Source organism: Venturia canescens, chromosome 5, assembly GCF_019457755.1.
Source record: "Venturia canescens isolate UGA chromosome 5, ASM1945775v1, whole genome shotgun sequence".
Classification (NCBI taxonomy): Eukaryota; Metazoa; Arthropoda; class Insecta; order Hymenoptera; family Ichneumonidae; genus Venturia; species Venturia canescens.
Genome location: NC_057425.1, coordinates 6,061,405 through 6,077,812, shown reverse-complemented (window position 1 = coordinate 6,077,812; position 16,408 = coordinate 6,061,405). Strand labels below are relative to the sequence as shown.

General features: G+C 50.2%; 2 protein-coding genes across 3 annotated transcripts; one reads left to right on the top strand and one right to left on the bottom strand.

Moving 5' to 3' along the window:
- The first annotated feature begins 59 nt into the window (after nucleotides 1-59).
- On the top strand, nucleotides 60-5,110 carry LOC122411074 (uncharacterized). Its single transcript, XM_043419599.1, has 5 exons — nucleotides 60-440; nucleotides 1,767-2,203; nucleotides 2,321-2,794; nucleotides 3,514-3,957; nucleotides 4,264-5,110. Exons 1-5 carry the CDS (start codon nucleotides 294-296, stop codon nucleotides 4,757-4,759), a joined length of 1,998 nt encoding a protein of 665 aa, XP_043275534.1. The 5' UTR covers nucleotides 60-293; the 3' UTR covers nucleotides 4,760-5,110.
- Nucleotides 5,111-5,256: 146 nt separating this feature from the next.
- Nucleotides 5,257-16,408, bottom strand: Cad74A (cadherin-74A). 2 transcript variants are annotated; one of them, XM_043419597.1, is made up of 11 exons: nucleotides 16,107-16,408; nucleotides 11,720-12,023; nucleotides 11,339-11,610; nucleotides 11,088-11,252; nucleotides 10,323-11,003; nucleotides 9,351-10,228; nucleotides 9,041-9,255; nucleotides 8,391-8,965; nucleotides 7,667-8,270; nucleotides 5,943-7,587; nucleotides 5,257-5,859 (listed from the first exon to the last, which is right to left on the bottom strand). In XM_043419597.1, exons 2-11 carry the CDS (start codon nucleotides 12,021-12,023, stop codon nucleotides 5,643-5,645), a joined length of 5,556 nt encoding a protein of 1,851 aa, XP_043275532.1. In that variant the 5' UTR covers nucleotides 16,107-16,408; the 3' UTR covers nucleotides 5,257-5,642. The 2 variants fall into 2 exon arrangements, with proteins under 2 accessions (XP_043275532.1, XP_043275533.1); XM_043419598.1 differs by having other exon boundaries at nucleotides 16,203-16,408.

Sequence of the window (16,408 nt, the reverse complement as noted above, 5' to 3'; positions counted from 1 at the left end):
GAGCGATTGTTTGTGAAAAGTGGCGAATGTCGTCGGGGCTTTTCTAGTCTGCGCGAAGTCGTCGTGAGAAGAGGATCGAAAATACTCAACTCGCATTGTTGCCTCAATGCGTGTAGTTTTTGCTCGATCTTTACTCAAGCACCTGTGAGCGGCGTCCCGGTTTAGTCTAACATGGAAGAACGGGGACCGAGATTCAACGGATAATCGGCCTCGAATGCGTTCCTCCAAACGCGATAGACTGTGAGTGCTCGTGCGACGAATCTGCATCTTAATTCGGGCACTCGGTGCGAGAAATGTTTGAAACCGGTCGAAGATCCGCAATCAGCACTTCGGAGCTCGGACTTTACTCTGATCGGGGGGATCGTTACAATCGAAGCAAGTACGGGCCGATCGTCCGGAAGTTCGTAATCGTCGTGATGGCCGTCGTTGCAGTCATTTTAGTGAGTATCATCGCCCGCGATTCTTTCAGTAACGAGAGTCATCGAAAAAATCGATGAAATCATTTTTCTTCAGCCACGTGACTTGGTAGGCTCGCGCTTTCGTAACGGCCTTTCTCAATGGATCGGCTCGGCTAATTAGAATAAAAATAAAACAAACGCATCAATGGCCATTCACTGCGACGAGAATGGGAGAAAAATACGCGAAACTCTTGCGCATCTTAAATTAATCATCGTGCCTATCTCGTCACGCTAATTAAGTAGAAAAATTAGCAGCGAAGCGTTCTCGGTTCTCGCTTCCAATCGAATCGGCCTACGAAAGATGAGTTCTGTCATTGCAGCTCTTGCGACGAGGCATTGAGAACTCCGGCAAATCACATTGTCCTAGTTCCCGAAAAACCAGCGATTTTTAAAGCAGCAAAATATCTGCCATTTCTTTCTCCCAATTGTCGAGCAACTTTCGTCGAAAATCACACGTAGATATTCTGCAATTTTTGTGAGCATCTTGCCCCCTCAAATCCGGACCAGAATCTCAAACGCTTTTATTCCCAGTTGTCAGATTTTCCGCAATTAGCACTCTCGTTTTTGGCACTCGGTTGATATCTGAGCAACTGTAATGATGCTGGCAGGGACGAAGAACACGAGTTATTCGGTGCGAGACGAGTAGAAAGATACAAATAATATTGTTAATTATGCATTTATTTTCTCCTCGAGAAATTCATCAGAGCATGTAGCCGTCGTCGAGTTAGCCGACACGTACAACGGAGAGGCATGTGTGTGCGATCGGATTCGTATACGCTCGTGCATATAGGTTCGTAAATTGAGGAAGCGTGACGACACGCACGCCCGCGCGTGCACTCGCGGGAGAGTAAAAGAGATTTCTGCATGTCTTCACATATAGGGCGTTAACAGTGCTTTGACACGGATTAAGCTACTCTACTCTCCTTTATGCAGAAAGGCCATAAAGAGAGGCCTAATTGCAGCGTCGAAATTGATCGAGGCGTGCATGAGAAAACTCGGCTATTCACGCCTCTGAGATTCGAGTAATTGTCACCTTCGCCAAATTGCTGTGACAGGGTTCAACGTTTCTCGGCGCTTTTGTATATCCGCTGGAACAATGGACAAGTGCGCAGCAAAGCTCCGAAGTTTATTATGGGATAATTAGTTTTTCATTTATCCTCTGGGCTCTCTGCTCTCGTCTTATTATTGATAGTTTCATGGTATTAGTGCGAGTCACGTTTGCGGGACTGAAGAAAATTCGCGTGAAAAGTTGACGTCTTCGGATTTTAAGGTAGTTCGAAGCCTGAATGAGCCTCGAAATGTTTGTAGGCGGCGATATTCATCTACGACTTCGCCTCGGGTGCCTCGGCGACGAGCAAAGTAAGTCAAGAGACAAAGCGCATATACATTCTGCAGAATTCATTGAAGAAGCCGACGAGTGGCGTGTCGAAAAGGCAACCAACGAGTACAACGCTCGGGCCCGAGTTCTACGCGAACAAAAGCGGCTCGGCACAGGATCGTTCGGACGACGCCGATCCCCGAGAGCTCGCTTACGTGCTCGCCAATGGCCAAGTTTCTGAGATAAATAAGGAACCGAGGAGCCCGAGAACGGTCGACGGGAGGCCGGAGACGAGGAGTCAGAGCTTGGAGAATTTTAAGCACCGGAAAAAGCTCGTCGAGGCTGTCGACAAAAACGATGAGATTCCAGGGCTCGAGGGAAAACAACTGTTGAACAACCACGCGGTCGTGTATCGAGTGAGGCAAAGGTAACGATCCCGATTCCTTAAAATGATTTAATCGAAAATCAATTCTCGGGGCGGGATTGATGAGGAAAAGCGAAAATATTGAAATGGATTTCGTTAACGGTGCGACAAAATGTTTAGATTCCAATATCCGGATCCCGAGGACGAAGTGAACGAGGAAGAATCGCGTCCGGCGCCGTTTCACTTCGAGTTCAAAGGTCCCCAGCCGGCCTCGTTCAACAAGCAACGTTTGAAGTTCCCTCAGCTCAGCCAGTACCGATATCCTCACGCGTCTCGAAACATCCAAGACATCATAAAATATCTGACGAACGATCCGAACCTTCCAAATCGCGGGATCAAGTTCACGGGCGTGTACGTAAACCCGAAGAAATACGACGTTTTTCCGGAAGCTGGAGAGCTCGTGGCGAACAGCGATCGAAACGAGTACCAGGCGGACGGGGGAGCTCAGGACGAAGAGGAGTACGAGGACACGGAGAACGACGATTTCTCGGAGAGCTCGAGATACGCCACCGTTGGCAGCAACGGAGATCCGTTTTTCCTCTACAAACCAAAACATCCGACGGACGTCAATCTCCTCGCCCCGTCGAACGTCAGGTCAGTTTTTTATCCCCGCGATTATTCGAGCCAAATGTTCTAGTCAAGGTAGATCATGCCCGAAGGATCGTATTTTATGGGTCTCTATTTCACTCCCTAATTGAAGGTATCATCTCTTTGAATTAATGTCAAAGTTATTAACTCGAAATTGTAAATATACATTTATTCAACTCATCTTTTGGCGAATTTAATAATGACAAGCCATTAATTAATCGGAAAAAATGAACCCGAAATTTCATTCGTCCCTGGCAAAAATGCTGTAGTTTTTTATGCAAAAAATCGCACTAGGCAGAGCAAAGGACAGAAATGGGTCAAGCCAAGAAGAAGCAAAATTCGGAAGTAAGCAAATGTGAAGTTATACGAGTGCTCATCACCAGTTTCGCTCAATCTTTAACGCGATAGATCTTTTCTTACTAGTAAGACAATCGTCTCGAATTTTTTCCCAGACCTTCATTATATGCTTAATCGTTATTGTGTACTTTTTCGTTAAGAAGCGTTCATTCGTTGTTGCATGGAAAGATAAACGATTTTTTACGCAGAGTCCCTATACCCCCGTGTGTTTATCTTCATATTTAAGCACGTTTATCTCGATAACCGATGAGAGGAACCCTTTAAAATTTGATATGCGTGTCAGTCTATTTTAATAAAATCGTTTCGTGCATGAACTATCTTAAAGGATAACATTCGCTTCGGCAACTAACGATTTGATCCACGAGCAGATTTTCTCCATCGGGAACCCACCGGTACAATCCCTATCACGATCCATTTTTCCAAAGACCGCCGTTGACTTACGTAAAACCGATGCCGGAAGCTCCGCAATACGTTGACACCGCGGCTGCCTACTCGAGCGGAAATTATGGAAAAAAGAAAAAACCAAAACCGTTCAGCGTCATGCTCGATATCTATCCGATCACCGATCTCAACGATCAGCCAACCAACAAGGTCTCCAGACCGAGGCTCCCTCCGGTATCGATCGACGAATACGACCCCAGAAGACCCCTCGTTTACACACGCGGACAACGCTTCCCACCGGCCAACAAGGGACCCGCCATTCCGCTCGTCGCTATCCCAGCCGGACAGCCCGGTCTCTCCGAGGAGGAAGAAAGACAGCAGATGATTTTTCATCTCAATTTGTATCCCAGGAAGAAAAATAAACACAGCAGGTTCGTTGAATTTTAAATAAGGTACAGCGACTGAGATTTTTAGAGAGAAAAATTGAGGAATAAAGATTTTTTTCACTGGAACGAAGTTTTTGGAAGTCTCAGGGAAGTTTTCTTCCAGTCTAGAAGCTTCGTTAAAATACTAGAAATTCAGTCGCTCGAACCAAAACTTTTGTTGAATCCGTGTAAAAAAAATCTTCCGAATTCCAAATAATCCGGTCGTTTTTAACGAAACGTTTGAGCTTCTTCAAAATTCTACTTTTTTTTAAAATTCAACTTTGGGATTTTATCGTAAAATTATATTTTCAGACACGACATAATTCAGAGATCAGAATCGATGAGGCCGGAGGATCACGAAAAATTCATGCACAGCGTCATGTCACCCTTCGACGCGATAGCGAAGCACCTGACCGACCATTCGGCGATCGAGGAATCCAAGTACGAGGAATCCGAGCTCCCGGAAACGAGTGATCCCCCGATCACCGAGAACGTTCCCGATTGGACTGAAGTCGGCAGTGAGAAGAGCGAGAGACTGCAGTCGAGCACCGGGAGCGAGAAGAGTCCTGAGGCCAGTACTCCGGACGTTTGGCACCAGGAAGAACCGGAGAATTCCCCCGAACTGAGTACCACCGAGAAGGAAACAACTCCGAGCATCAACACTGATTTTCCGAATGAATCAGAATGTAAGAATTGTGGCAGCTCACCAAAGACGAAGAATAATAAAAAGTGGTCGAGTTTGAGTCCAGAGATCGACACGCCCGAGGGTTTTCAGGCCTTCGCCGATGGGCTGTTGTCCAGCGATTAATTAAAATCACAGAGAAAATATTACTTCGATGTTGCAACGAGTCGAAAGCGCCGACCGTAAGCAAGTGCGGAGATTTTTTCGTATTTTTTCTCCTCATATCAATAATCAACTGATTTAAAAAAAGTGAAAGTATCCCCGATGAGAATTTCTCTCCTCCAATTATCGTAATTGCCTCGCGAGCGATGAGCACAAAAGCTGGTTCATGGTCCCACGAGCGCATGCGTTCAATCTTTCCCCTCTTTATCGCCCTCGCGAGTCCCAGCCAGGCTCGTCCGCGTCGAGCTCGAAAAACCGAGAATTCCAAAGATATGAAATTCGGAGGAGCGTGGCCTTGACATTTGAAAATGTGGCGATTCGACGACGATTCTTCGATTGCATAAAATTGAATCGTCCTATGAATAATTCACCGAAAATTTTTATCTTGGGAAACCTCGTCCTTCCCCCTCCATTCGTGGACTGATTTTTTTTTGCTGCTTTTATTCTAAATATACGAACACTTGTAAAATGTACATGCGTCTTTATTCCACGATACTTAAATACAATTTATGATACAAAAGCACTCCCTCTCCAGCCTCGTTCCATCGAATCGTGTGCTCGCTCACTATCCGTTTCGAAAGAGCAGCCGCGTTCAATGACGATCTCGTTGACATCGAGAAACGTCCAGAGAAGAATATCGATTGCGCAATTCACTCGATCCGGAATCACTGTTCGTGAATAACACAAAACTTTCAACACTCAGCACCAAGAATTCCAGTTTTAGGAATCTAATTATTACTCTTATGAGCCCCGGGGAAAAAATCACTGGAAATGATTTTCTTGGAGAATCACTTCCAGCCATTCGACACTCGGAACAACCGGGCATCATTGCCCGGTTGTTCCGGGTTTACCCTCTCGACAGGGTGCTCGGATGGTAGAGCGTCGTGTCGGCTCCCCATTCGTAGGGGCCTTCGTGAGGTCCCAAGGTCACCATGGTTCCAGGCCCGAGGGATCCGAGCGTCGTGTGCGATTGGGCGTTGACCATGCCTGGGCCAGAAGACACGAAGCTCAGCGGGGGCCTCGTTTGCTCTCGGAGACGAGCGTGCTTCACTTGTTTCTTGTACCTGGAAAACGAATCGTGAAAATAAAGTTTACGGAGGTGAAACGAGGCTGGGAGAGAGAGACGAAAGTTTGGAGAGATCTTAACTTGGAGTGCATGCAGCACAATGCACAACTGGAGACGAGCGTGGCGACGCCGACGAGAGCAGCGATCGCGAGGACCCACATTTGGGTGACGGATGCATCGGCGCGTGCGACGACGGCGGCGCAATGTTGAACCTTTTCGACGTGATACTTGTCATAGACTTTTTTGAGTTCCTCGTTCTTCGGGTCCCGCAAAAGAGCTTTCATTTCTTCGAGATCGTAGGCTTCGCGTCCGACCATCTGGAAGCAGGAGCTCGTGGATGAGAAGTCGAGGGAGTTGTCGTCCTTCGAGTAGAATTGCGTGTCGTAGACGTTGACGGAAATGGGCAAGGAGAGAGCTTGTTGGAGGGCGATCTCGAAGTCCTCGAGAATTTTACGAACTTCGACGGGGGGTTTGGAGAAAACAAATTTAAGCATGTCCCTGTCGCGGAGGAGGAAAATTCTGAGGGTCAGGTTCGTCCTTCGCTCAGGGTCTTTGGAATTGTTGGCTGTTATCGGTATTTTCATGAAGCCGTCGGCGTACGCGGCCAACGATCCGGTCGTCCGGAGCTCTCCGGTCTCGGGATTGAGGGCTAAATAAGATCGAATTTCTCGTTTCGACATCGAAGGCTCTCCGAGCGAGGTGAAGGAGACGTTGCCCATGAGGTAGTTTATCGGCAGGGAATCGGCGTCCTCGTCGTAAGCCTCGAGGGTGATGAGGCTCGTGTCGATGGGGACGTTCAGCCTGACGCCGAGGGTGATGTTGGCCTTGCGGAACTTTGGCTTATTGTCGTCGATGTCGAGGACCCTCACGAGGACTTGTCGCTCCGAAGGGTCCTGCCGATTGTAGGGTTTCGGTACGACTTCGGATTTGCTCATCGGATACTTGAAGCACTTGACCGTGAGCAAGTGGCGATCGCTGCTTTCCCGATCCAAGCGTCCGGCGGTCCTGACGATCGCTGAGTTGTTGTCGAGGCGTTCGATGGCGAAGAGGCCGGGCTCGCTGCCGTAAATGATGGCGTAATCGATCATCCCGTTTTCGTTGATGTCCTCGTCGACGGCTTCGATGACGCCGACCTTGGTGCCGAGCGGCACTTCCTCGAGGACGCTGAGCTCGATCGGAGCGCTGTCCAAGTTGCGTTTGAAGTGGGGTTTGTGGTCGTCGATGTCGTTGACGATAACCTGGAGGACTCGGGTCGCCTGCTGCGCCGGCTCGCCCAGGTCTTGGGCCACGAGGACGAGCGTGTAGCTGTCCTTGACCTCGCGATCGAGCAGCTTCCTCGTCGTTATCAAACCCGTCTCCCCGTTGATTCTAAAGGCGCTCGCGTCGTTTCCGAAGTTACCGTCCTCAAGGAACTTGAAGGTGATACGACCGTTGGGCAAGTTCGGGTCGTCCGGGTCGGACGCAACGACCTGGAAGACGGGGCTGCCGATCGTCGAGTTCTCCGACACGTGAGCGATCTCCTCGAGCGTCGGACGGATGAAGAGTGGCACCCCGTCGTTGCTGACCACGTCGCCGATGTACAGGCTCAGCAGCACGTCCTCGTAGAGACTCGGGCTCCCGGAATCCTGAGCTCTCACCCTCATGTTGTAAGGTTCCGTGCGACCCTTTCCGGTGAGCTTCTTCGCCGAGGATATCTCCCCGGTTTCGTGGTTTATCGTGAACAGTCCTGAGGATAAAAAATCTTTTGTAATTGTAAAAGTTTACCGGGTGAATTTGAACGACGAGAAATGGCGAGCTTGCTCTACCGTTGGCCTCGCCCTCGTCGATTATGTCGAAATGAACGATCCCGCCTTTGCCCTCGTCCGGATCGGTAGCCGTGATGTTCACCACGCTCACGCCTTTCGGCGCGTTCTCCGGGATTACGGCGGTGTAGGAATCCTGTGGGAAGCTGGGCGCGTTGTCGTTGACGTCGAGGACGTCGACGGTGACGAGGGCCCTCGTGGTCCTCTGCTCGGCACCGCCTTGCGGCATGTCCGAAGCGACGACATAGAACCTCAGCACGGATTGTCTCTCTCGATCGAGAGTGACGTTCTCGCCGATCTCTATATTCCCGCTTACCGGATCGATCTCGAAGAGATTCGCGTTTTCACCGGTCAGCGAGTACCTCACTATGCCGTAGCCTCGCTTCATTTCATGTTCCGTGTTCGAACTGTCAGCGTCCGTGGCTCTTACGTTCAAAACTATTTTCGAAGGCTTCGATGACTCGAGGACCGATATTTTGTAGTCGGGATGAGCGAAGATCGGGCTGTTGTCGTTCGCGTCTTGAACCTCGACGATCACAATCGCTTCGGACATTTTTCGCGTGATGTCGTAGTCGCGCGCCAGGGCGCGGACTTTGAAGCGGATGGACTGCAATCGTCGAGTCGTCTTTCGTTAATCGGTCAATGGACTCGCGGGAAATATTGGAAAAACTTTGAAGGCTCGCGCGAGCGCTTCGAGGACTTTGGAACGCGGAAAAAATTTGCTCACCTTCTCGTTCAAGGTCTCGTAATCGAGTCTCTTGCTGAGCACGACGTTGCCACTCTGAACTCCAACGTTGACGTAGCTCTCGTCCCCGTCCCCGTCGTCCTCGAGGCTCCGAACGAGCTCGAATCGTTGGACGGGCCACCCGGTGACGGGCTCTTTCGCGGCGAGCATTATCAGAGTCGTCCCGAGCGGTTGTTCCTCCGGCACGACCACCCGGATCGTTGGATTGTTCGGCGACCAACCGGGATTCGTGAAACTCGGGTTGTCGTCGCTGTACGCCTGGATGTAAATCGTTACCTCGACGTCGGCAAACTGCTTTTCCTCCTCGACGAACCCGTTAAGGTCCCTGGCTCGCACCGTCAGTATGACGACCGCCGCGATCTGATAATCGAGCACTCGGTTCACCGTTATCGCTCCCGTCGTCGAGTTGATCCGGAAGGCCGTTTTGTAGTCGTACGGCGTCGTGCTCTTGAGGGCCACGCCCGTCTTGTCGACCGCTTTGATGGGCTCGATCAGGGAATACTCGATTTTCGAATCCGAGTCCGGATCCGTTGCGGCGACCTTCAGCACGGATTCACCTGAGGAAAAATCGTTAGGCTCGCACACCCTTCGACTCGTTGGCTCGCGTGAATAATACTCGAAAGCCTGCTTACCGATCGCTGCTCTTTCGGAAACGTAAACGAGGTACGTTGGTTTCTTGAAGACCGGCGGTTTGTTGTTGACGTCGAGAATGCTGACGGTGACCGTGGTCGTCGCAGTTTCTCTGACGGGGCTCCCGGAGTCGACCGCGTAAACTATGACCTCGTACTTGTCGCCTCCGGTCTCCAGGTCGAGGCGGGCGTCCGGGGAAACGGTCATGATTCCCGAACTGAAAAAAATGTTTTTTCATCGTTCGTCAAGAGCGGAGATTCGAATTTTCAGTGAAATAGAATGAAATTCGTGGGATTTCGTGGGGAATCGGACCTCGAGTCGATGACGAAGTTGTCCTTGGCGCCGGATGCGATGTAGTACTGCAAGAGGCTGTCCCTTCCGTCGGGATCGTTGGCGACGACCTTGATGACCTCCGTGCCGGGAGTAGCGTTTTCCAGGAGTCTTGCTCGGTACGCGTTCGGACCGGGTGAAGTCGCTTTGTAGTTGCCCCTGAAAACGGGTTTCTGGTTGCCGGGCACGCCGACGCGGATGATGAGTTTGGCGTCCGAGTAGAGAGCCGGTACTCCAGCGTCGGTGGCGCGGATTTCGAGCTCGTAGAGGCCCCGTTCGGTGTCGCCGGACCTCGCGGGTCGGAGCATCGTCACTTCGCCGCTGTCGGGATTGACCTTGAAGACGTCGTCGGTCAGGCCGTTTTGCCGAATGATCGAATAAGTGACTTTCCCGTTTGCGTGACTCGGGCCGTCAATGTCGGTGGCTCGCACGAACATTTGGGGGTCGAAGCTCGTGCTGCCTTCGCGCACCGTCCGCGAGTACTCTTGCTGCTCGAATATCGGCACGTTGTCGTTGACGTCCTCGAGCTCGATGAGGATGTTGACCGTGGAAACTCTGCCGCCGCCGTCCTTCGCCTCCATCGTCAGCGAGTAGGATTTCTGGGTCTCGTAATCGAGTCGCTTCGCCAACGATATTCCCCCGTTTTTCGCGTCCGTGCGGAACTTGTCGGCTCCGAAACCTCGGAGCGTGTACGTCAGCCGACCGAAGGCTCCGCTGTCCGAGTCCTCGGCGACGATGTTCCCGAAGTTCGTACCCGGCTCCGCGTCCTCGGGGATCGACAGCTTGTAAACCGCTTGTGAAAACTCCGGGGCGTGGTCGTTCGCGTCCATCAACTTGACGTGGACTCTCGAGGAAGCAGCCTGGAGAAAACAATTATTGGCGTGGATTGACAAAGAAAAAATTACCTTCCGCTACAAATTTTTTCAAGTACTTTCGAAAAAAACGTTTACTCACTTCTCTCCCACCGACGAGAGCCACGACGTCGAACTCCAGCTCCCTCTTGGCAGGGTCCTCGACGTCGTAATCCAACACGCTCGTGTCCTTGGCCCTGATGACAACGGGCACGCGACCTTGACCGTTTTCCGGGCTGACGGTGAAGGCTCCGCTGATTCCTGGGTAGTTTGGAGAGTCTCTGAGGGCGAGAACGAATCTGGCGTTCTCGCCGACGTCCTCGTCGCTGACGACCATGTTGAGTCCCGGGAGGGGAGTGTCGACGCCGATGTCCTCGAAGACTTTGATGTTGAAGTACTTCTCGTTGAACCTCGGGGACAAGTCGTCGACGTCGGTGATGACGATCGTCACGATCGAAGTTTCCGTGTCCGCTGGGATTTCCTCGTTTATTAGCTCCGTCGCCCGCACCCGGAAACTGTAAATTCCACCGTCCCGAAGAATCCGAGAATTTTCGCGGTCCAGCGGGACGTCGCTCGTTACCAGGGTGCCGATCGCAATGTCGCCGTCGCGGGACGTGACGAGCTCGAAATGCCCGAGATCCTCGTCCTCGAGACTCAACAGCAGGGGTCTCGACTCACCGGTGTCCCCGTCGCGCGCTCTCACCGTCAGGACCGTGTGACCCTTCGGCGTATTTTCTGCTATCGCCGCGCTGTACGGAGCGTTCAAAAAACTCGGTGGCTGGTCCTGAAAAAATCATCCTTTTTGATCGACAAAAATCCAAGGAGCAAACGAATTTGCTCGCCGAAAAGGGGGCTCCGAATCGAATACCTGGACGTCGAGAACGTCGACGGCGACGGTCGCCCGGGCCTGAAGTCTCTTGCCCGGATCGATCGCTCCATCGACGGCCAACAGGCTGATCAAGTAAGAGTTTCTCCTCTCGTAATTGAGAGGCTGAGCAATGCTGATTCTCACGTCGTATTTTCCTTCGGCGATCTGTCGAGAAAACCCAATAAATCGTACCGCTTCATTTACTGCCTGCGGAAGAAAGTGGCAGCGCGTTTACGACGCTGGCAACTGACCTGTTCGGTGGCAACATCGAAAGTCGAGCAAGTGTCGTCGTCCTGCGAGGTGGAAACGCATTTGACGTCGATGTCGGCGTTCACGCCGCCATCGAGATCGGTCACGACGATCGTCCCCTCGGGCAAGAGGAGGCCTCCGATCTTGGCGCTTTCCGGGACTCTGGTGGCGTACGGACGACCGTGATAAACCGGAGGATTGTCGTTCTCGTCGAGGACAGCGATTTCTCTCCTCAGGGAAACGGTGTTGGGCTCGGAACCGGCGATTCCTTCGTCTGTCATCAAAAGATTTTTCAATTTTAATCCCCTCGCTTTTCTTTCCACTCCGCCGTTCCTGGCTACCAGAATTCTTGCGTTTCCACCGATATAAATGAACAAACTTACCGGTTATACTGATAATGACCTCGATCAGATCCTGCGTTTCTCGGTCGAGCGGCCGCCGCAAAACTACTAATCCGGTGTCCCGGTTAACGGTGAAATATTCACCGCTGATCGAGTAGTGCAGCCGGGAACCCTCGGGGTCCTCCCCCCGGAGCGTGTAAACCGGCGAACCCGGCGGAGTGCTCTCCGGGACGGCCAGCCTCGCCATGTCTCCGTTCTGGATGAAATGCGGCGCTCTGTTGATCACCTGGGCCCGGGACAGGGCGCAGGTGGTCACCAGGAACAGCAACACGAGCCGCATCTTCATCTGCGCATTTACAAATATTTTGAGGACTTGAAAACCCTTAATGAGCTCCGTTTTACGATTTTTCTTCAAAACCTATCGTTTCGAGCTCGTTTTTTCCGTGTGCCATTGACTTTCCTCAGGATCGAATTTCCCCTTTCAATAATTAAAAACAACGACGATCGGCTGCGTTTGCGCCGCGGATCATTCATTCAATAACAATGTAGCAATTTCTCCTGAGCGAGGAGAGCGCGAGAAGATAAAAAACGGTTAACGTCGCTCCTCTTCCGGGTGGCAGCATTTTACGATCTTGCTTCACGTTTTATATATAGAAACCGGTAATTTAAGATACACCGCGATAACGACAATAATAGCCGGTTGTACTTCGAGCCACTCCGAGGTATCCTGCGGTCGGATTTATCGCCGAGGTAAAAAGAGGGGAAAAGAAGTGCGAGAGCGCGCGTTGAGTGCGGAGCTACCGGTATCCGTGGCCGCATGTGTGTGTCTTTAATGACACGGTAGCCTTACGGTCGCAGTGAAAAGCCGTTAGAAATCAGATTCCATTTCTGGATCGCGGCGAAGGGGCGCGGGGGGAGGACGAACGCGAAAGGTGAAGAGGATGCTGACCGTTCGCTCTTTCACGGTGCGCGCCTCCTCGGACATCTTTGTTCCCTCCGCTTGCTGCTCGTTTCCGAGCGAGCAGGGAACTTTGAACTCCGCGAAATATGACGCCGCGGTCGAGAGCAAGAGTCGATGGCAAGTCGGAATTGTCTACTGACCCAGTGACGAACCTCTCGAGAGGCTTTCCCTCCTCTGCCTCGTCGCCTTCATATTTTCTTCCGAATTTCAAACACTCTTCATTTGGCCGATCACAGCTTGGGGTTGGAGGGAAACAGCGCAAATGTGGCAGCGGGAAACGAAATTGGAGAATTACTGGAATCATTGCAGGGGTTTTTAAAATCCTTTCGTTGGACTCGAGCGTTGCAAACTTGAGCGTCACGATGCTCGTGCGAGGATTTAAGAGCTCCAAAGCGCTGGCGACAACAAAACTGGTCGATTATCGTACAACAGAAGTGAGATTCTTGTATAAGAATACTATAAAAAGCGCGCAGGACTTTCTACATTCAGAGCTCTCGGCGAGAGATAAAAAGGCGCTACCGCATTGTGCCGGGCTCTGAAATACCGAAAAGGGAACAGCGAGTCTCAGGCCGGGGTTTCTCGCTCGACGCCGAGCTCTCTCGCCGCATTGCGTAACTCAATTGTCCCGCTGTTGGCGGTGTAAGCTCGTAAGAATGGAAAAGACGCTCAGCACTTTCGTAAACTAAAATACATTCTCCTCATTTTCTTCATCTCGTTCTCTCCACCCCGCTCTTCGCGAATACGTCGGACGACCACGCGATTGGTTGACTCGAAGCAGCACTTTCGTACGCGTCGGAAAATCGTTTTCGTTCAATTTCGTACATTTTTTTCACGCTTTTGCAAAAATTTCTCGTCCCGTTCCTAGTCGAGGGTTTCCTCACGCGTTTTCCCACACGCTTTTGATTTTTGCTGGCAAATTGCGTACAAAATTCGCAACGAAATGAATCAGTGAAACAAAATGGGACGAATATGCGCGACGAGGAAACGAGAGCGGCGCGAGCAGCGTGGTATACGAAACCGACTAATTTGCACACATTTTTTCTGTACACAGTGCCACGCTCTGGCGGCTCTTGAATAAACGCTATCGGGATTAAGCGCGAATTAACGAGGCCGCAGAATATCGCCTATCGTCGGGCGGGCTAACGTACCAACATTTTAACAAATCTCTCGTGCGTGCAACCACACATTACGGCGGCACGTACATAAGCTCAGGCTTTACAATCAGCTGGACTTCCGCATTCCGAAACCCAAGTCGTCTTCGTTTGCTTTGAGATGATTTTTAGAAAATTGGATAAACGCGTGATCGGTCAAGGCATTTGGTCATTTTAATGGACCCGTGAAAATGAACAAGGATGGAATGACAGGAATTGAAAATTTTCTCCAAAATATTAAATCTTGGAGTTTCTGATAAAAACTTGGATTTGAAGGAGTTCGAAAGAATCGAATTATAGGAAGTTTGAAAATATTGAACTTTAAAGGAGGAATCGATTTCGAAAGGTTTTCAAAGACGTACGATTTCAGGTGTTTCGAATAAAATTGCGTTTTCGAAATACCGAAAAAAACTGAATTTCAAAGGTTTTGATGCTGGAAATCGAATTTTAGATATTTCGAAAAAATTCAATCGCCGAAAATTAAATCAAGTATAGTGACGAATCGCGAAGAGCAACGAAAGTTGGATTTTTCCATTCGATAACTGCTAAGGATCGTAAAATGAATCGTTTCCCTCCAAATATTTGGCTCCATCGAGATATATCGAGGAAAGCACTAAAATCGACTTCGATACTCCAATTTCAATAACTAAAAATGCCCATTTATGTGCTTTATTGAGATTCGAGTCACTGAACCGTCAAAGTTCAGTTTCATTTTTCTCTCGTCTTCCACACACGAAATTCTTTTCTCCACCTATTCATAGATACTCTTAAAGAGGGAATTCGAGTCACGTTCAACCGGACTCTCGTGAGTCGAACGCCGGAATGCGAGTGTAAAGACCGTACACTAGTTCGAGTGTGTGCCCTACCAGCATTTGCATCCTGTTTTCTGGCTCGAAGAACTGGTACTGAGAATTCAAGACCAAACGAGGTGGCTCTTTCTACATTTTGCTCTCTCGTTATCGAGCGTGTGCATTTCAGTATATACGAGGCGACTGCAGTTTCAATGGTAGTTGAAAGCCTCAGTGGCGTGCAACAAAGACGAAAACTGCTGGAATACAATGCTCGTGTAGAAAATTAATGGGCAAGGAGATCAGTAACGAAACGTTTCTGAGTAGCAGCACTGAAAAAAACGTTTTCAAATGGGACAAGAGTTCTCGAAATTTTTGTTTTTTATCGAGTCCTCTAAGCCGCACACGTATTTCCACATAATTTCCTGTGATTAATACGTGACGACGATTCTCAAATGTTTGATCGGCTGAATGGGACATCCGTTGGACTCGCTCACGCGAGGAGGCTCGTGCTTTCATTGCAGCTACGCTCTTTCGAATCGCACAGAGAATATAAACTCGGAGGATTGAAAATTCGTAAAGAAATGATACTTTTGGGCAAGAAATGTTGTAATTTTCACTTTTCGTGTAAATGAAAACGAACGTGACGAAATGAATTTCCGGTTCGATCGATTCTCCAAATTGGTGTACAGGAAAAGCGAGAATTATTGCAACGGACGATAAGGAAGTGTCGTAGGTAAGTGAGCAAGGGATCGCGAGGGCGTTCGAGCGTACGTTGGCCCTCGGAAGCCTCCTCGTTTCTCGGTCGGGCATTGAAATCGCCGAGCTCGTGCGCGAGAGCGAGTCCGCGCGCGTCTCTCTCGTTTCTCAGTGCGTCTCGCTTTCCTCGGGGATTTTTCGGCCAGATCGCGGAGGGGTATAAGAAAGGTAGACGGAGCCACGGCGTTTATTGCCCGTCGCAAAAACATCTCGCCGAGTATGATCCCCGGAGGAAGACAAGCGGGCTCTTTCTTCGGCGATCGATAACAAAATAAATAGCGAGGACGACGAGAAATTTTATTTGCAATCGTTTGCTCGATGACGGCTGTCGTCGCCCGGGGCTAGAGAGTCGACCTGGAGAAATCCGTGGCGAGAAAAATCCTCGATCCGAGCAACAACAATCTCGGCTCCCTGTTCGATTGGACAAGGCTCTCGCGGCCGCGCGACGGAATAAAAATGAGAAAAAAACCGTTACAGCCACGAGTTCTACGTGCGTTACGTTACGCGCATGGAATTTCCTATACGCGCTCCGACAACGGTGAATGGCCCCCTTTTCGAGCGTTTTTTCGTTTCCCTTCTTTCCCTCTTGCCGTCTTCGAGTCTCTATTGAAAAAGACACATTTCTACGATTCAAATTTGTTGATCGCAATTCCATAATTACGTTCGACCCTCAACTTTATTGACAGCAACGTTCGTCGAGGGGTTTTTGTTAAAACAAACTCGTTGCTCGAGGCGAGAAAAACGTGAAAAGTCTGATCTCGGTGACTCACCAACTCATAGGTCAATCCTTAATCCTTTAAGTTTTCGAGCACCAACGCACACGCGCGCGCGCACACACACACATGCGAAGAAGGCAGAAAAATCACCTCATTATTGGCACTAAAAAATGGCAAGTTTTCTCCTCACTCGGTCCAGCATCACACGGGACAGAATCTCCCGAGCACCGCGCCGCCCCCCGTCCGATGAATTCTCTTTTTTCTAGTTTTTATTTAACTCGAGCCACCAGGACGTGTCGTTGAATAACTCAAGAAGCCTGACGCAGCTTAGAAAAGTAAAGCGATGCTGTCGGCGA